The sequence below is a fragment of the Primulina huaijiensis genome, chromosome 5 (assembly GCF_012295235.1).
Source record: "Primulina huaijiensis isolate GDHJ02 chromosome 5, ASM1229523v2, whole genome shotgun sequence".
Taxonomy (NCBI): domain Eukaryota; kingdom Viridiplantae; phylum Streptophyta; class Magnoliopsida; order Lamiales; family Gesneriaceae; genus Primulina; species Primulina huaijiensis.
This window is the reverse complement of record NC_133310.1, coordinates 20,241,688-20,262,082: the sequence shown is the minus strand read 5'-3', so window position 1 is coordinate 20,262,082 and position 20,395 is coordinate 20,241,688. Positions and strand designations below refer to the sequence as shown.

Here is a 20,395-nt window from a genome sequence, read left to right as displayed (position 1 = left end):
ATATACAATTTTTTTAGTTTCCGTGCATGTACGCGATGCGCGCGCACGCGCACACACACACACATAAATTTTATCATAAATTAATAAGATGTGATATAATTTTATACAAAATATAAATATGCACAAAAGCTCATGTGAGACTGTCTCACTAATCAATTTTATGAGACATATATCATATGTTTGGGACACTCATGAAAAATTATTGTTTTTTATATCAAAAATATTATTTTTTTTATTGTAAATATAGACATGATTGACATGTCTCACGAATAAAGATTTGTGAGACCAGGGGCGAAGACATGATTCATAAGTACCTATTCTAATAGGTTCAGTTAAAATTGAACTGAATTTTTTTTTCGATAAACTGAACTTCACTACGAAAACCTAACAAATCAAATCGAAAAAATCGATTATTTCGGTCAGTTACACAATTAACCGAAATTTTAGAATTTTTTTAAAATAATCACGTTTTAAATAAAAAAAAATGCAATATAAAAATTGGATAAAATAAATTTAAATTTTAGTTATTTTAAAATATTTTTAAGTGTAGTACTATTGTTTAATAAATTTTATTAGAAATTGTATTATTTATATCCTTATAAACTTTATTAAAAAAATTAATAATATTAATTTTATTTATAAAAGTTTAGTTTGTTAGATTAACCGAATTTTTATATTAAAAACTGAAATCAAACCGAACTAACCTATATTTTAAAAATTTTAAATCGAACTTCCGAATAAACCAAATGTATGACCAAACGCTTGCCGTTTTACCAAAAACTATAGCTGGTGGTAATGGTTCAACTCAAATATTTTAAATCGCACAGAAACCCAAGCATGATGATTCGATCGCTCTATTTAGTGGGGACAATTATTGCACCTCAACACCGAACCGAATTTTCAAATTAATTCATTTCGATCGGTATGTTATTTTGGTTGAAACTAATATTTTGTTTATTCATAAACTATAATTGATGTTCGCCCGTTATTTATTGATATATACTCTTTTGGTTTAAAAATAACTTAATAGTTTTTATTTTCTTCATTCCCTTAGTTACTTAACTAGAAAAATTCAATATTCTCAAAAATGTACAACAAAGAATTATTTTGAAAATCTCATACTTATTCAATTTTCGATTATTATAAATAAAAAATTCACAAAACAAGCCCAATAATAATTGCACATCAATAATCATCAAACATTTCAACCAATTGATTATTAATCTAAAAATCTACAACAATAGATTTCCAGGGTAAAAATTCAAACTCCAAATTTCACATACATTATAAAACAATATTATTGCAACTTGAATAATCACAACTAAATATTCAACATAATTTTAGAGTCATCGAATTTTTATCTCAAAGTTACATAATTTCAGAATATACGACAATAAACAAACCAATACACATTAATGAATTATGATTTGTGAGAGTTGTTTCTTTTTTAATTTTTAAACGTGAGACTAAAAAGTATAAAAAAATATAGCTGGTAAAAAATTTGTTTTATTTTTAATATGAGCTGAAAAAAAAATTTAAAAATGCTAACTTTTTTTAAAAAGGCAAAATCTTGTGTGAGACGGTCTCACAAGTCGTATTTGTGAGACGGATCTCTTATTTGGGTCATCCATGAAAAAGTATTACTTTTTATGCTAAGCGTATTACTTTTTATTGTGAATATGGGTAGGGTTGACCCGTCTCACGGATCAAGATCCGTGAGACGGTCTCACATGAGACCTACTCTTTTAAAAAAAAATAGGTGTGGCTGGAGCCCACCCTAGCCCAAGAATAGCTCCGTCGCTGTGTGAGACTGTTTCACCAGATACCTAATATGATTTTATTATATTTTATTTTTCAATAAATAAAACAATTATTTTAGTTAATTATTATTACAAAGAGCAAAATATGAAACATAAATTTGGTGATCCTAATACGTAAAAAACCAAAACTACACAAGAAAACTTTTTCCGTAAATTTCGATGTTATTATCTTTACTCTGCTGCATTTTCGAATAAAAAAATATATTGTGATATAAACTATATATTATATTATTCTTGATTTCGCCAAGCAGAATAAAACTACGTCGCTTTCAGCACTACAAGAAAAAAAGCCTACGACAACGGTTGTTCCCCGTTGTTGTAGGCCTTTTAAAACCGTTGTTAGAAGCCCTGTGGTTAAAGGGTGTGCTCAAAGACAACGGTGAAAAACCGTTGTCGTAGACGTCTAAAGATGACGGTGAAAAACCGTTGTCGTAGGTATACAAAACCGTTGTTAAAGGTCATGTGGTTAAAGAATTCGCTAAAAGACAACGGTTCTAGAGTGTTGTTGTAGTTACAATTTGCGACGGTTTTTAAACAACCGTCGCAAATTAATTTACGACGGAAATCATCGTTACCCGTCGCTAAAATTAGCGACGGTCGTAATTAAAATAGTAGCTAAAGAGCGACGGTTTTATACACCGTCGCTAAATTTAGCGACGGTATTTATTCAATTTCGTCGCTAATATCAGCGACGGTATTTTATGCTTTCCGTCGCTATTTTTGTCAGTAAAATAAAAAAAATTTTCAGTCGAAAATATTATATTCTTGATTTTAAAAATTTATTAAACTTAAAAAAAAACGAAATTAAAATTGTTTAAGGGAGAAAAATTTTAAGTGTTGTGAAGTGGTAAAAATTTATTAATCTTTAAAGAGAAAAACGAAATTAAAATTGTGTAAGGGAGAAAAATTTTAAGTGTTTTGAAGTGGTAGGGTAGAAAATGGACTGAGGATTGGGATATTTATAGACAGTTTGCGACTGTTTTGATTAAACCGTCGCAATTAGCGACAGTTAATTTTTCAACTGTGAAGTGGTAAAAATTTATTAATCTTTAAAGAGAACTGTCGCTTTATTTAGCGACGGTTAAATATAACCGTCGCTAAATATAGCGACGGTTAAATATAAACCGTCGCTAATTATAGATCGGCGACGGTTTACCAAAACGGTCGCTAAATGTAGCAACGGTTATACAAAAACTGTCGCGAAATTTAGCGACCGTTTTTGGAAAACCGTCGCTATATCTACATCGGCGACAGTTTTACTTTAAACCGTCGCAAAGTTTAGCGACGGGTATACTTAAACCGTCGCAATATTTAAATTAGCGACGGTATAGTATAACCGTCGCTAATTTTAGCGACAGATTTTACTTAGGCCGTCGCAAAATCTAATATTGACAACAAAATTTGTAGAAAAACCAGTTGAAAGACAACAGTTTTTTACAAACCGTTGTCGTAGCTTAAAGAAAAACGCTAATACGACAACAGTTTAAAAACCGTTGTTGTAGTCCAAAAAAAAACCGCTCATAGACAACGGTTTTTAAAAAACGTTGTCGTAGGCAAAAAAAAACGCTCATAGACAACGGCTTTTAAAAACCGTTGTCGTAGATATATCAAAGACAACGGTTTTAAAGAAACTGTTGTGTTTGAGCGGATTTTTTTAGGCTACGACAACGGTTTTTGTTAAAAATATTAATGGACACGTTAATTTTGTTTCCCTCCAGTGCATGCATATTAAAATTTATTTTTAAATTTTGGATAATTTTTAGTTGGGCGTAAAATATTTATTTTTTAAAATAATGAATTACTTAGTATTTTTATAATATAATTTAAATCCACAAAGATATTAATAAAACGTATATTCTCAATCTTCCATGTTCGTCAAGGCAGTCTCGGACAAAATGAGGTTCAGAAGAGGAAAAAAGCAACTTTTTGCTTTACAACCCTAGAAAAGGATATCTCAGTCAAACCCTACAATTATATTATGGACTGTAATAATATTTTCATGAACGAATGACATATATTAATTGATTCTTTTGAACTAATTTATTTTAGTCATGCATATTAAAATTAGAGTATTACTCTTGTGACACGGTCTCACCGTGAGACTAATTACAATAAAAAGTAATACTTTTAATATAAAAAATAATATTTTTTCATAAATGATCCAAATAGATTATCCGTCTCAAAGAAATTTTTGCGTACAATTATATACCAAAAGTAAAAAAGCAATATAATGTGTGATTACAACAACGAACAATACTTTGAAAGAGAACATGTTGGAATAGGGAAATAACCCATAATTTTGCTTTACGTTCCCATATTTTGAATTTTGGGTCATCTAGCTTGTTAAGTTAATTGGGTCGTATGCAATAATAATGTTTTTTTTTTTTTTTAGTTATATTTTCTCGAAATGTTAACGTGATATCAGACATATCAATAATATCATGTGATATATTAGTAATAATCAAGAGTACATCTCTTGTGAGACAGTCTCACGAATTTTTATCTGTAAGACGGGTCAACCCTACCGATATTCACAATAAAAAGTAATACTCTTAGCATAAAAAGTAATAATCTTTCAATGGATGACCCAAATAATAGATCTGTCTCACAAAATACAACCCATGAAACCGTCTCACACAAGTTTTTGTCAATAATCAATATCATATATAGATACACACACACACTCTTCTGATCTATGTGTGTGTATATGTTTTTTGTAGATATAATGATACTGGAATTTTAATTTCTTTTTTGCACGAAAATACTCAGAAAAATTTCTATATTTTGTGATTGATTTAGTGTTTATAATATTATTATTCCCTATCAGGCTTTGTATAATTACTAATTAGTTAGCATATATGCATTATTAATCAGCAATATATATATATATATATATATATATATATATAGACACACATACATATGTATGTATGTATATGCCTGGTTCCCTGTATGCAGAAACCCACCGGAGAGTCGATGAAGTTCCGTGCATGGCGTATGAGGAGCCAAGCATATTATATTATTATATATTTTTATAGTTTCGTCCCTTTGAATTTCTACCCCGGAGACTAGTTCAAAGAATGAAGGTTATTTAATTTTGATACTTATATTTGAATTCCAAGATTAGCGTAATTAAATATCTTAATTACTGCAGGTAATTAAAGTTCACAGTTCTTTTAATGACTAGACTCGTGCTAGAATATGTATTGTTAATTTCTTACTTTTTATTTTCTTTATCGTGGGTTTAATTAAAGGATTTTTTTTTAAAGAATTATACGTAAATTAATGATAAATTTCGCTGAGGATGTATATACAGTGGCGGAGCCAGAAATATGGCTCTGCTCGGGCTAGAATTTTAAACTCTAAAATCTTTTAATATTTTAAATTGATCTACCCGAGCTAATATCATATTATTCCAAAATTATACAAAATTTATATACCATTAATTTTTTAAAAAAATTGGGTCACCCGGGCTAGAAACATGTGGCTTTGCCCGTGTCTGTGTGTATATATATACACACACACACACACACACACACACACACACACAATAATAAATTAAAAAGAAATGCTACATGTACAAGCAGAGCCGTACCTGTGTTCGATGAGGCCCGAAGCGAAAATTTAAAAATGGGTTCTCTTGTTGATATAAATATTGCTAAAATTCATTTAACAAATGATAAATATAATAAATAATACATAAATACACAAGAAACGATATATTACATAAAAAAACAAGTCAATAAATATTTGAAATATTTACATAAATAATAATCGTTTAGCTAGTTTAGAACGAAAAATATATCAAATTTGTATAATGCAGTTTTCGGATTATTTCTTTGCCAATCAACAACATAGTGAGCTCATTTAGTCTACTTTGTGACATTATTGATTAAAGATAAATGTTTATTACCTTCAATTTCGATAAGCTACTTTCTGCTTATGAACTGTTACTAAGATGGTAAACAAAATCTTAGAGGCAATATAAATATTTGAGAATAAATCATTCATTTTTTTCCAAATACTGTAGCATCTTAAAAAATTATAGAAGTTCTGTACAATGTTTCATCAAACTAGTTAAAGACTAACTCGTTAACTTCTCCAAACTCAACGAATGCTCTTAAGTCTCTTGATATTGTTCAAACCGAACTTGAAGAAAAGATCGATTTTGATCAATTATAAACAAAAAAAATATTCAAATTCATCTTCTTATTATTTAATATAGGACAAAAAAATTTATTTCAATAGGTCATCAACTCAATATATATATATGTCGGACTCCCTCAAGGACCAGGCTCTGAGGCGGTGGCCTCCTTGACCTCATAAAAGGTCCGGCCCTATGTACGGAGTGTTATGCACACGGTTACAAATTACTTTTGAGATTACAAACCTGTATTAAATGCATTTTGTATAGTTTTGTAATCTAAAAAACAATATGTAATCGTTTGTTTAACCCTCATTGTATATATATCATAACTTCGAATTATATGTCGAACATAAATATGGAATTTACTGGTGTGTGTGCTGTCATTTTTAAAAAATATGGAACACATAAATGAAATAGTATTTTTTTAGAAGGATCTTAATGCATATTATTTGCGAAATTTGAAAATGTAGAGAATTTAATTTCGAAAAACGAAAAAAAAAAAAAAAAAAAAAGATTGTGAGAAGAAATGAACAAAAACCTGCTAAATTTATTTTCTCAGCTGTGCTGCATGCGCACATATTCCAATAAAGCATCAATTCTTCTGTGTATACCGAACAACATCAAAGTTACAACTTGATCTATGCGCATTCACCAATCACGTTTATACAATTAATTGTATGTAATTAATTAATCAATATCTTATTATCATTATTATTATTTAAAAAAAAAAAGAAAAGAAAAAGAAAATCATACTAGACCAGCTCTGTGTGACAAGCTAACTTGTCCGAGAATGTGTTGTAGGTAGGAGAAATCGAAACCTTGACTATTGGTCAAACGCTCACCTGCTCTACCAACTCGAACACTTTTTTTGAGGTATAAAAAGATCGATTCTTAACATGTTGAGAGATCGAGTATCCCATCATGGGGTTTCGCGCAGATTGACTCCTCGATTCATGTTGATCCAATATATTATGAACATCCGACCAACATAAGAGAAATTTTGTGGAATATTTTCAAAAGAGGACTTCATTTTAGGACCACATTTGAAAGGCATTTCTTGGTATGTGGTTGGTCACTGGGGAATAAGATTACACAGTCAAAATGAATGCAGGTTCAAATTAAAAGACGTGTTGGGGGTTCTTACATCAAGAAAAAGTCCATGGACCACCATTGGAAATTTGGAAGAGCTCAGAAAAAAGGTGGATTCCATCCAGGAAGCAAGCTATCAAATAATTTAATGTTGTGCAGACAATTAAATGTATATAAATTTAATAATAGATGTTGAGGTATAATTATTATATATAATTATTAAAACAATCGAAACATGATGTTTGATTTGTTGTACGTTTTAAACCATTTCAGTTAACTTATTACATGTTTGAGTTGTTGTGCGTTTTAAACGATTTCAGTTGACCTATTACTAATTGTTGTTGTTTAGATAAAGGGACATTCGTTTAATTCAACAACATGATTAAAAAATGACTTGATTGACAGTATTTTTCAAGATTTTATTTCAAAAGTAGTTTTTTATTTTTTTTAAAAAAAATTTGTTGATGGATTTATTATTAATATATAAAATTTTTACTTGGAAGTGTCTAATAAAGACACAAACTTAATTCCGCCTACTATCAACCAAATAAAAATAAAATAATCTTAATTTAATATCACAAAATTTCTTGTGAGATGTTCTCATTAGTCAATTTCGTGAACAGAATCTTCTATTCGGATAATCCATGAAAAAATATTACTTTTAATTTCTAATGAGGTGACTCGTATATTGGATGTGATAAAGTATATCCAAATTGTACATCTAATAATTGAGTGTCGCTTTATTAGTGAACACGGTAGATAAACAGTATATCAAAACTATATATAATTTTTCTCGTTGCGCTTCAATCGAGTTGATTTCGTCTTTGTAGCACATGGGTGTGATATGTTTTTAAATTAAATGATATTTTTTAAAAAAGTAATCAAGTAAATACTTTTTTGTTGAAATACGAGAAAACCTCAAGTTTTTAATTTGATAACAACCTCAAATCACGTTGAAAAGAAGAAGAGATTTATACTCAAAACTTATATTTATAGTTTAAATAATTACGAACAACCTAAGATCGTCACATTAGAATTTTTGTGATTTTGAAAACAGAGTAGTCGTGCTAAAAAATATAAAAATCTCACATAATTTGTTCTTAAAAAAAATATATTTTTTTATCTTATTTTAGAATTTAAAATTAATTAAATAAATTAAAAACATATGGTAAAAAGTTTTAAAATATAATATTCATACCCAAAAAAGGGATCTCATACTGACACCTCATAATACATATTTAACTCTTGACATGATGTTTAGGACTAAGGCTCAAATAATTTAATACAATCTTTATTAAAAAAATAAATTTTTGGATGCTTTGTTAGCATACAAAAACTTTTCTGAGTGAGTTTCACGAGTCAATTTTATGATATATATATTTCATTTAGGTCGACCATGAAAAAATATTATTTTTTATGTCAAAGCATTATTTTTATTGTAAATATGAACATAATTGACACGTCTCACGAATACATATCTGTGAAACGTCTCACGAACACACAATAGAACCTACTCTTCCTTAGTAATTGATTCCAAACTGAAGTTCTAAAACCGTGCTTTAAATATGAGTTGCTTTCCGAATAAAGGCTTTCACATATTTTATTGTCCACCCAAGATCTCTTGACTTTGTTTGTTTTAATGATATATATAGAAACAAAGCGGTTGAGAATTATGTCAAAATAAAAAATAAAGAAAAAATGCTTTTTTCCCAATATTTTAATAAAATAAGTCTACGTTCTTAAGAATTTTTATTTGAAAAAATAATAATCTTAGCATAAAAAGTAATACTTTTTCATGGATGACTTAAATAAGATATTCGACCCACGAAATTGATCACAGTTTCAGAGGAGTTTTTGTGATTTTAATATGATCAAATTCTACGTGAATTAGAAAAAAGAAAAATTGGAGCATGAGGTTGCTTGAACTGAATCGTGCCTTGATGTTTGGACAAGATCCAATGAGAAATGCTTCGGTGAATCGACAGTGGAAACTGGAAAGATAGTTTACGTTTGGGCCACGAGTTTTGCTAAGTAAAGACAAAGAAATACCCGCAGCCTCTTTTCGTTCGAAAACGGTGGTTGCAACAAACGCCTACGCCCCATCTTTTTCTTTTAACAGTAAAAAGAATGAGAGGCAGAATAATCATGGGAAAAACTAAAAGATAAGGAGAAAAAGCATTACCCTTTCTTCGTTTTCCTCTCGCCAGGTACAAACTTTTTTGCTGAATGTTGAGGGTTTGTTCTTTTCTCAATTAATCTTTACGAGATTCGGAGGATCTGTTTAGTATCTTTATATTGTGTTCATTTTAGCGTAGACCCAATTCATATAACTTGGTTTTTTGTTATGATTATATTTAATGTAAGCAGATTTTTATTAGCAGTTTGTCGAAAATGAGATTTTTTTAGAAAAAAATTGAGGTTGTGATGCAGTTTTTTGGCTCATGTTTTGCAGGGTAGTAAAGTGACGTTGGAAGTTGTTAGTATTTGGAGATTTTTTCATTGTTTTCTCAAACATAAATATGAGTTTTACTTGGGATTCGCCTTCATCTGAGATTTCATTATCTTGTTGTGAGAACATTTCACGAAACAAGAATTTGAATTCTTTTCTTCCTAGTGCTGTTATTAGAGTTGGTGATTTGAATCAGAATGGCAATTTTCAAATGCATACGGGAGTTCTGAAAAAAGCCGTGGTTTCGAGCCATTTAATTCCTGGGCACTTGGAAGAATCATATTTAGCAAAGAAGCAGCTGCACAAACCGTCTTCTAAGTTGGATTTTATAAGAACCTTGTTGATTGATAACTATGACAGTTACACATATAATATTTTTCAGGAGCTCTCCATCATCAATGGATGTAAGCTTTACTTAGTTTTTTTTTTTGTTATGCAGTTTTTGGAATGTGTTTAGTTGTCTGGTAGCATCTATTAGTTATAGAGGCATTTCTCGCACATTCTGGAAAGGATACGAAGGAATTCGCCAGTGAACCAACATTCGAGATGTGTGATAGATTGAACGGGCAGATGTAGAGATGAAGATTAGGGAGTGGGGTGAAGTTGAACGACCGAATTTCAATTGTAGCATTGCTAATTAAAGTTTGTTGCTTTATAGGCTCAGTAAACATACATTTAAGTTTTTAATTGGAAGCAAGATCTCGTTTTCGTTGGTAATTTATGATGAATGACGAATTTCTTAATTCTACGTGTTTTATAGAAGATCTTCATTGAAGGCTCGTCCAAATTTTTATTACATTTTTATGTGTGGATAGGTAACCATAACTTTGAAACAATGGTAATCAATTTGTTACCTCAAACTTAGCTAAATTGTCGATGATTGCTATCTTTTCCCGAACTTTTTTAACTCACTTTGGTGTTGAATATGGGCATCCGTGTGTATAATTTGTTGGGCATAATAAACTTTAATTTTACATAAAGAATGCTCCTGTGTTTTCCTTGCAAGAGATGTGAAAAGGGACTCCTCTACCTTTACTTTGTGAAGACGTTATCTTTCACAATTTCTTCGGAACAAATTAATCTGTGGTTTGTTTTTGTAATTATTCAATAATTAATTGTGGTTTTTTCCCCTGTATAATCTCAACGGCAAAGCAACTATCATGGACTCATTTCAACTTTTAGAAACACCATGTTGTGAACTTCCTTGATAAAAAACAATGACCGGTTTCAGTCTTTAAGCACAGATACGTGTATCACAAATAAGCCATTATACAAATTGCCCCGTTCCTGACATTCATATTTCTGGGTAACCATCAAATTCATGTTGGTTCCATCTTTGATTTTCTCTTATCATGGTCAAATTTCAAATAAAGCTTCCGTTAATTGTTAGGCTTCCCTCCCGGTTTCTGTTAGCGGTCCAGTGAATTAGGTTCTCTGTTTGATCAATTTGAATTAGAAAAGAAAATGATTTGGATATAGCCTTGTTCTCGTTGACATCCATTTTTAATAGTTGCCTTTATGTTGGGAAATGATGTTTTTCAAAGATAATTTTTTCTTGAAACTGTACCAGTGTCTCCAGTGGTGATTCATAATGATGAGTGGTCTTGGAAAGAGCTTTATCATTTTATATATGAAGAAAAGGCATTTGACAATATTGTGATATCTCCCGGTCCTGGTTCTCCGGCATGTGCTGCTGATATAGGTTAGATTAAAAATTATGTTAACCATTTTTCTCACTGACTAGGATACTACCTGAATTTACATTATGTTCAATATGAATATCTTCCAAAACGTGTCCTTTGGTGAAGTGGAACTAATCCTCAGCATGTATTTACATTTTGCTGGACACACCTCTTTCCATAACACACTCTGTTAGATAGTAGTACCTGAGCACTGTTGCAGAATGAAGGAGGCTAAGTTCACATGGAAGCCTTAATTTCGTGATAGCAAAGTGAGGTTGAGATTGAAAAACTAAGAGATTCACTGTCAGAACTGATTTGCCGAAGTAAAAACATTTAACTAGTCTGTATCTTTTCTTATGAGAATTTTAGCGGTACTTGTATGCTTAAAAGCTTATGAAAAAGATTGCTGTTTCGGTGCAAAATTTAGGTTTATGAAAACTATCTCCAGCTGACTTAAACCTGTTTTCTTGTTGGGAATTAGAAAAAGAATATTATTGGTGCGACATCGGGTCCAAAAAAGAAAGAACGTTTCTTGCTTTAAATGATTTCATCTTGTATAATTTAATAAACTGTTAATAATTTACCGTTAACATTTTTCGATTATGTAACTAAAAACGTGCTATAATTTGTTTGCTATTCAAGTTGTTCGTGGTATCGGTATATTTCAGGAATATGCCTAAGGCTCCTTCTTGAATGCAGTGACATCCCCATCTTAGGTGTTTGCCTAGGACATCAGGTATGTTTACATTGTCCACCACTCTTCCGTGTGCTATTTATTACTAGATTCTTTGTTTTACACAACTTATGTTTCCTTATGAACAAATGTCCTTTCTTTCCTTTAACGTCTATTGCTGTGATTCATTTCCAGTGATGGATGATGAGTGGAATTGACATGTATGGGCGTGTCAGTGTGTGTATGCGAACAACGTAACAGCTTGAAAATTGTATCAAAAGATAAGCAGGATTCTGGGAACTCCTGCATTTTTCAGCTGAAAACTCCTCTAATTTTCAGCTGAAAACTCTGTACTGAAATCTGAAAAACTCCTGCAATTTTTTAGCTGAATAAATTTTGATCTAGTTTTTTTTAAGTTCTGTTTTATAATTTTGAAGTTTGCTGCTGTTTTATCTTTGGGGTTTTATTCTACCATTTGAATAACAAATGCCTTGGGGATGTGCTTTGTCATGACGAATTTGGTTTTATGCATCCTTTTCTTGTTATCCCGTGTTTTGATGTTCAACTGAAGTACATACATGAAATGATATTACAGGCTCTAGGTTTCGTGCATGGTGCTGAGGTTGTCCATGCTCCTGAACCTGTTCATGGACGGTTGAGGTAATCTCCTAGTTTCTTTGTTTGGTGGATATCTTTTATTTCTATGTTAGCTGTATTGAGATTGTTAAGGAGTTTCGCCGTGGATTCCTCTCTTTGTAGAAATTGTTATATAATATATAGGTGATCCGAGCAAAAATATACTTCTCTTTTTATTTGATTATTTAACACCCTTGCAGTGATATTGAACACAATGGTTGTCAATTGTTCCATGGGATTCCTTCAGGCCGAAATTCTGGATTCAAGGTTGGCATCGCTCCGCTTTAGATTGGATTATGATACCTTTGTATATGTGCATGATTTTTTCTTCAAAATATTTCTTTCAAATCATAAAATGGTGTGCTCCCAAATAATGTCTCCAGATTACTTGAGCAGTAGTAGCCGCACTTTGTTTGTATTGCATGATATATCTTGTATTGTATACAGGATCGTTAACAAGTCGAACTTGACTAAAAAAATTGAGCTCACGTTCATTGAGCTCAAAAGAAGGAGCTTGTTCTCTTGAGCTCGGTTTGTGAGCTGGCTCACAAGCTCAGATTGGGGTGTAAAAATTTGTTCATGAACTGTTGCAAGCTGAGATCACGAGTTTGGCGTGGGCTCGAGTGCATGAACTATTTTAAATATATTTTAAAACCTTAAAGCTTATTTATATTATTACAATTTAAAATATTTTTGAGTTTTGGAACCGGCTCGCAAGCTCATGATTCATGAATAACAACTTTTGAGCTCAGGCTTAATCAAGTTCCAATTGAGCCTGCTCATCAGCCTTGTAAGCCTATCGAGTCGCCTTACACTCCTGATGCTTAGTCACATTTGGAGTTTTTTCTATGGTCGACTAGGCCTTCCAAATTGAGTGCATTAGGAACGGCGAAAGAAAAAACTTGAGATTGATTTACTCGTGTCCTGGGCAAGGTTGTAAATAGCAGGAGGCGGTGGCGGGGCGGTCAATGACCGCCTACCGCCTCTGCCGCCTAGGCGATTGAATTTTTTTAAGTAATTTTTTTATAGATAATCATGCAATATTATCATAAATAGTCATAATTTTTATTGTAAAATGTACAATTAAATAATGTTTAAGCACACAGAAACTTCATACAACATAATATCATCTAGATAATGTGCAATTAATAAAAATTCATCATCATATTAATGCTATTATTGACTAAGTTTTTAAAATTGTTGACTACAACTTAAAAATCTTAACTACCTACCTCGTCCGCTTGCTCGCTGCTTCGGCCTGCCTCCCTAACGCCGTATAGCTTGGGCCGCCTAAAACACCCGCCTCATGCATAGGCGGTGCGGTCGAGGGCCGGCGGTGACCGCCATTTAGAACACTGGTCCTAGGCCATTTAGAAAGACAACATGAACTGAAGCCTTGTCCTGTTCCAGACTGTTTTTCCGGTTTTCTCTTGCTTTGCTCCTCATATCCTTTTATTCTCGTGTTTTTCGCACCTTAACGGGATTCTTCAATGTATTTTGTTTTTCATTTCTTTGATGTATTCATCTTTTCTCATGTCTGCATTTCTCAAGGCACACAAGAGTTTGAGTAACCATTCATTCCTCCAAAAGCTGAAGCCTCTGCATAAGCATTGGCTTTTGAGGAGAGTTAATAGGTATAAAATGACTTAATTTTTCACTTTTAAAACTGACGGACATGTTTGATGGTCCTCATTTTTGCAATGGAATGGTTTTAAACGCAGCCATTCTCAATATCTATTATATGAATTCAGCGGAATTCTGCTTGGATACTCCATGAATGCTGAATAGAGGATTTTCTGAAGTCTACTTCAAAATATTTCAACTAAACTCTATTTGTAATTACACATATGTGTTTTTGATATTTTTATCATTGCTTCCTCCTGTAAAGAACAAAGGAGAATTCATTTGAATGCTTTTCGTGTTGACTGGATGCAGGTGGTTCGGTATCACTCCCTTGTTGTACACCAAAGATCCCTTCCAAAAGAACTCATACCTATTGCCTGGGCCTCGTCCTCTGACACAATTCCATTTCTCGGAATTCAGAACTCTCATTCTTGCCCTGAGGATTTTGTTGGACCGGCGGACTCCCAAGTTTCCGCCAAGTTTTATTCGACAAGATTGGAGAAAAGATTGAGATGGCATTCATCTAACCCCGAGGAGTTACAGAGTGGAAAGATACTCATGGGCATCATGCACTTCTGCAGGCCTCATTATGGCTTGCAGGTTGGCATTTTCCCTGAATGTAAGTGCAATAAAGTTGCATCACTTTTAGTTAATATTTATTTTCGTGTTGTCCCTCTCCAGTTTCATCCAGAGAGCATTGCTACTTGTCATGGGAGGCAAATATTCAAAAATTTTGCTGAAATCACCAAGGACTATTGGTTTAGATTGAAATCATCCCCAAGTAGCATGAGGAATGTTAAATATGCTGGTAATTTACTTCAAAAATAAGATTATTGTCAACTTTTGACTTTTTTTTAAGATTAGTTTTAATTTTTTTCTTATCTGAATATATATGATTTGAAAATTTTCATACCTGTTCGTACTTGTGTTTTTGTAGCATGTTCTTTCAGTCACTCTGAGCAGTGAACTTTACTTAGCGTGCATGCAGGTGTCTAATGAGACTCAATTTTTCCAAGATGTTTCGAGAAGCAAGCATTTGGTGAATGGATTCAGTAATGAGAAACCTGCAAGCATGCATAACATAACGAACCTATCGCATTCACGAAAAACTGTAAAGTATTTGAAGTTGAAATGGAGAAAACTTGAATGCCCTGTGAGCCAAGTTGGTGGGGCCAAAAACATGTTCTGTGAGCTGTTTGGTGATCGCGAGGCTGGACATACCTTTTGGCTGGATAGTTCCTCAACAGAAATGGTTTTCTTCTTAGTATTTTTAATTTTCCCGTCTTAAATTTTGGTTGCCTGCTTGATCCTCTTTAAATACCCTGTCCTTTGGACCATTTATATTTCCGCTGCTGTGTTTTTGGAGATACAGTTAAGGATGTCATTTGGAATTTACTTTCCCCCCTTTATTATTTGAACGATTTCCACTTCTCTCTAAGGTGTTTAATTTTTTCTCATTTACTTTTATTCATTGAGATGGAGAGAATAAAGTTAACTTCTGTGATTTGAAGTTACTCCCTCAATTCTAGTTGCTTATTGCATATTTGCTTACATGGATGGAAATAATCCATATTTTGACAATTTGTTTGGATATAGGTTACCTGCTGTTTTGCCTTTCTATATTATTCTCTGATGATGAACCCTCATATTTGTAGAGCAGGGCTCGCTTTTCGTTTATGGGGGGTAAAGGTGGACCTCTTTGGAGACAAGTGACATTTAAATTATTGAGCAAGAGGTTAGAAAATTCACATGCAGTTAGTAGCAATGATTCTGCGACTATATTTTGTAACCCGAATGAATCATATTAACAATGTTTTCCTTCACATGAAACTACGCATGTGGCTACCTCTTTCAGCGATGCTAGAGATAAAGGAGGCAACCTGTTAATTGAGGATGCTGAGGGCTGTACTTCAACTACCTTTCTGGAAGATGGTTTTTTTGACTTTTTGAATAAGGTAATGTATGGAAATATGATCATAACTTATTATCATGTTAAAATGTATCAACATGGCCCTGAAGATGGCTATAATGTATCAACATATTTGTCTTATACACCAGTTCATCCTTCCGTGATCCTCCTCTTTCTTTTTTTGGTATGATGATTATTTGATAGATTTTTTAGAGAATTATTAATGCATTTTCATGCCCATGCTTCAGGAGCTTCAGTCATTCTGCTATGATGCATCAGATTATGAAGGATTACCTTTTGATTTTTATGGCGGTTATGTTGGTTACATTGGGTATGTTGTAGCTATCTCATGTTTGGCATCTCAATACTGTTTATATCTTTCTTTAAGTCATCTGGTTTAAGGTGTTGAATTTTTACCATTGAGATTGGGAAGTACTCATGAAATATGTTGGGTGTTTCTATATGAATCAGGATTCTTGAAGTAGTAATGAAGTGAAAATATAGATAAAATGAAGTGAATATATTCCGATCAGAAGTCAGTTTAGATCACTTTTCTTTGTCAAAAGTAAGGTGCCATAGATAGTTTTATTATAATAAAATTTCCAAACAAATATACAGCAGATGACATACATTGACTTTCTTGGCCACTATGCTGAGGTTATCCTTCTCTGTTTTCGGCATTGAAGCCATTTAGATTTGTATTATCATGATTTTTCTGCCATGCAGGTCGGCTTTTGTTCCGTTTGCTATAATTTTGATTCTGTTAGAATAAAGGACCCTAGATTTCATTATTTATTGCTCTAATAATTTTTTTCCCAAATTTAAAGTTGAATTAGATACTTTTTGGGCGCTCAATAGAAAGTGTTTCCTGGACCTCTATAAAAAGATGAACTACCTAGCTGTACTGATAAATTAATTCCGGTTACCGAAGTTGGTTGTTAAACTTTTGATTGTAGATGTTATGTGATATGACAATATATTGAATAATTTTGTTTTGAACAAACGTCAGGACTCACTCTGGTGAAATAAGACTAAAACCAACAAAAACCAAAGTTGCAGGACTAAAACACAACTTTGACAAGTTATAATACCAAAAAAGAAAACATGACAACGTAGGGGACTAAATTAGCTATTTTCCATAAAATTTTCGAAATTATATTGTATTGATGTCCGGAAAATGAGAATGTTCTTCAAAGGTGAAAACAAACCCAGCCATTGATCCCTCAATATGTGAAAGAATAGGTTAACCTTTTTTCTGCTGATACCCTTGAATGCAGATACGATCTTAAAGTGGAATGTGGTGTTTCATCTAATGGTCATAAGTCAAGTGCCCCAGATGCCTGCCTTTTTTTTGCGGATAATCTTTTAGTGGTGGATCACCTACATGATGATATTTATATCACATCCATACATGACAATGACACTAGCAAAACTCTATGGCTTGACGAGGTCGAACTAAAGCTTCTTGATATGAAAGTTTGTCTATCGAAAAAGTCATCATTTGCATCTCCAGTTTCTGTGAATGTCTCGTTTGGAGAGAGTTTTTCAGCTGAGAAATCAAGGGAGCAATACATGGAAGACGTAGAAAAATGCCAGAAACTTATTAGAAATGGAGAAAGCTATGAGTTATGTCTTACTACGCAGATGACCAGGAAAGTTGGGGAAATAAATTCTTTGGGACTTTATCTCAATCTTCGTGAAAAAAATCCTGCCCCATACTCTGCCTGGCTCAATTTTCCAAAAGAAAATTTATGTGTATGCTGTTCATCACCTGAGAGGTTCCTAAGGTTGGACAGAAATGGTGTTTTAGAAGCGAAACCAATTAAAGGTACCATAGCTCGTGGCCCATCAAAGGGGGAAGACGAGTTAAACAGATTAAAATTACAAAACAGGTACTGGAGTGATTTATTTAGAAAAGCCTTTATTTTTTTATTGCAGGACCTGAAAATTTGGATAAATGTCTATTACCGTTCCTAAGAGTTCATGTTTTGTGGTGAGTTCCTGAACAAAGAAGTGTTCCTCAGTAATTCTTATAATGTGTTGTATCTCGTGTTTGTACTTGTGCCCATATTCGAGGCAAAAAATGGGTGGAAAGAAGTCTAGCGTGACATGCGAATTTTATGAAGGGTGAAACGATCTTTTGTGTTTTGTATTCCTATGATATAATATATGAGGAAAAAATTAACAAGAAATTTTTATTTTTTTTGGTTAGCATCCTCCTTTTCTCACGACTTGCCTGCATCTACAGTGAAAAGGATCAAGCCGAAAACTTGATGATTGTTGACCTTCTAAGGAATGACCTTGGACGCATCTGTGAGCCAGGTTCAGTTCACGTGCCTCATCTTATGGACATCGAGTCGTATTCTACTGTTCACACCATGGTAAGCACCATACGAGGCAAAAAACAATCGAATGTGAGTGCCGTCGACTGCGTTGGAGCTGCATTTCCTGGCGGCTCAATGACAGGTGCACCAAAGTTAAGATCAATGGAAATCCTCGACTCTCTTGAAAGTTGTTCCAGGGGCATTTATTCTGGATGTATCGGGTATTTCTCTTATAACCAGACCTTTGATCTCAATATTGTCATCAGAACTGTAGTAATACACGAAGGTCAGGCTTCCATTGGAGCTGGCGGTGCCATTACAGCTCTATCAGATCCCAAGGACGAGTATGAAGAGATGATATTGAAAACCAAAGCACCAACCAATGCTGTGATCGATTATCAGAGATCAACCTCTAATATTTCTCCAGTTGATTGCTAGATCAAGTATATTACTAATACATATTTTTTCATCACAAACCACACATATAGTCTTAACTTGGAGTCAGATTGAGTTCGCAAAGGTGAATTTTAGAGAAAATAAAGTCACATTTCATGGGGCATTATTCCTTGTCAGTACAAGGGGTGGTCGTGGGAATTCAGCCGTCGGTCGGCGTTCTCTCCCGTCTTGCTGATTTATATTATTTGCTGTTTAGATTGGTTATGACAAGCTAAGAACTTGATTGAGAGTTGCTGAAATGGTGTGTTGTCATGTGTGTTTTGAAGGATCTTGTTCATTTCCTGTGATGATACAGTATTGTGTGTTCTACTTGTCAAACTGAAAATGTCATAATTTGCTGCTGTTATTGTGGGCTACTATTGTTATTCTGTGCTGCCGGCTTTGATTATGACTCTGCTCATTTGTGTATTCTTATTTCTAACCAAAGGGCCGAAGCACAAAACACAAGAAGACTACTTGGTTTCTTGAATAAAAAAATATCAGTATTAGACCCATTTTATATTAATTAATATACAAATTCTTAATATAAATCTTGTTTTCATTTCATGCAAATGTTTAACCAAATGAGATTATTTCCCACTCTTGTACCTTGTAACATGTACTGAAAATAAACGAGAAAGCTTGATTTTATTTTCTTTATTCCCAAATATTTGTTGTAAGTATATTTTTTAGTAGTTGAATTGAAAAACATATCATCTGATTGGTTCCTTTTTTTAAATAAAAAAAAAATGAAAACGGGTTTTGGTTTGGTTTTTATTGAGATATTTGGTGTCATGTAAATATGTAAATATATATCCTAGTGTCTTTTATGTACATGTGTTATGTGTATATCCAATGTACAGTTCATTAAATAAATAATTCTACCTTTTAAAATTATTAATTGGTGAAAGGTATAATAATATTATTATTTTGATATGATTTGATCAATACTATAACATAATGATCTACTTGTTATTTATGTGTGTGTATATATATTGAGACGAGACAATGATTTGTTATAATTGACTCTCGATCAGAAGAAGAAAATATATATTAAAAATTATAATTATTAGTAAATTATGCACACTCATTTTGTGTGTAAAATCATAATCATAATTTATACAAGATTATTTTTATTTTATTAAATGTTTAATTTCATGTTTAATTTAATAATAATTGATAGAAATTAGTGAGAGGTAATATTGAAAATAAGTCGTGGAAATTTTTTTTAAAAAAATGTTGGTGTAAAAGCAATCTGAGGAACAAAAGATGGTGTCTACTAGACGACGGATTTTTTATATAACAGTAGAGTGGGTCTCATGTGAGACCGTCTCATGGATTTTAATCTGTGAGACGGGTCAACCCTACCCATATTCAATATAAAAAGTAATACTCTTAGCATAAAAAATAATACTTTTTCATGGATGACCCAAATAAGAGATCCGTCTCACAAATACGACCCGTGAGACCGTCTCACACAAGTTTTTGCCATGATAGTATAGAAATACAAGACAGTATAGAAATTGGGAATAAATAAATAGAAATCAAATTCAAATAATAAATAAATATATAATAATAAAATAATAGCACATTTTTTATTTTTTTTTA

The 20,395-nt window shown here is 32.4% G+C and overlaps 2 protein-coding genes across 4 annotated transcripts in view; one reads left to right on the top strand and one right to left on the bottom strand.

The window, feature by feature from the left end:
- LOC140976949 (glutathione S-transferase L3-like) overlaps positions 1 to 20,395 on the bottom strand; it is an 80,981-nt gene that overhangs the window by 10,531 nt on the left and 50,055 nt on the right. The gene's annotated exons all lie outside the window — the stretch shown is intronic.
- On the top strand, positions 8,946 to 19,176 carry LOC140976946 (aminodeoxychorismate synthase, chloroplastic-like). Of its 3 annotated transcripts, none has more exons than XM_073441394.1 (14): positions 8,946 to 9,263; positions 9,683 to 9,909; positions 11,076 to 11,207; positions 11,856 to 11,923; positions 12,456 to 12,520; positions 12,697 to 12,763; positions 14,432 to 14,719; positions 14,801 to 14,927; positions 15,097 to 15,371; positions 15,775 to 15,854; positions 15,975 to 16,074; positions 16,277 to 16,359; positions 17,306 to 17,920; positions 18,277 to 19,176. In XM_073441394.1, exons 2-14 carry the CDS (start codon positions 9,717 to 9,719, stop codon positions 18,788 to 18,790), a joined length of 2,607 nt encoding a protein of 868 aa, XP_073297495.1. In that variant the 5' UTR covers positions 8,946 to 9,263; positions 9,683 to 9,716; the 3' UTR covers positions 18,791 to 19,176. The 3 variants fall into 3 exon arrangements, with proteins under 3 accessions (XP_073297495.1, XP_073297494.1, XP_073297493.1); XM_073441393.1 differs by having other exon boundaries at positions 9,509 to 9,909; positions 15,984 to 16,074; XM_073441392.1 differs by having other exon boundaries at positions 9,509 to 9,909.

Bases quoted from the DNA above. Each gene is read 5' to 3' on its own strand.
- LOC140976946 (XM_073441392.1), top strand. From the start codon at position 9,576: ATGAGTTTTACTTGGGATTCGCCTTCATCTGAGATTTCATTATCTTGT. The intron at 15,372-15,774 runs GTTTTCTTCTTA...TCATATTTGTAG, and splicing joins ATAGTTCCTCAACAGAAATG to AGCAGGGCTCGCTTTTCGTT. The intron at 16,075-16,276 runs GTAATGTATGGA...CCCATGCTTCAG, and splicing joins TTTTTGACTTTTTGAATAAG to GAGCTTCAGTCATTCTGCTA.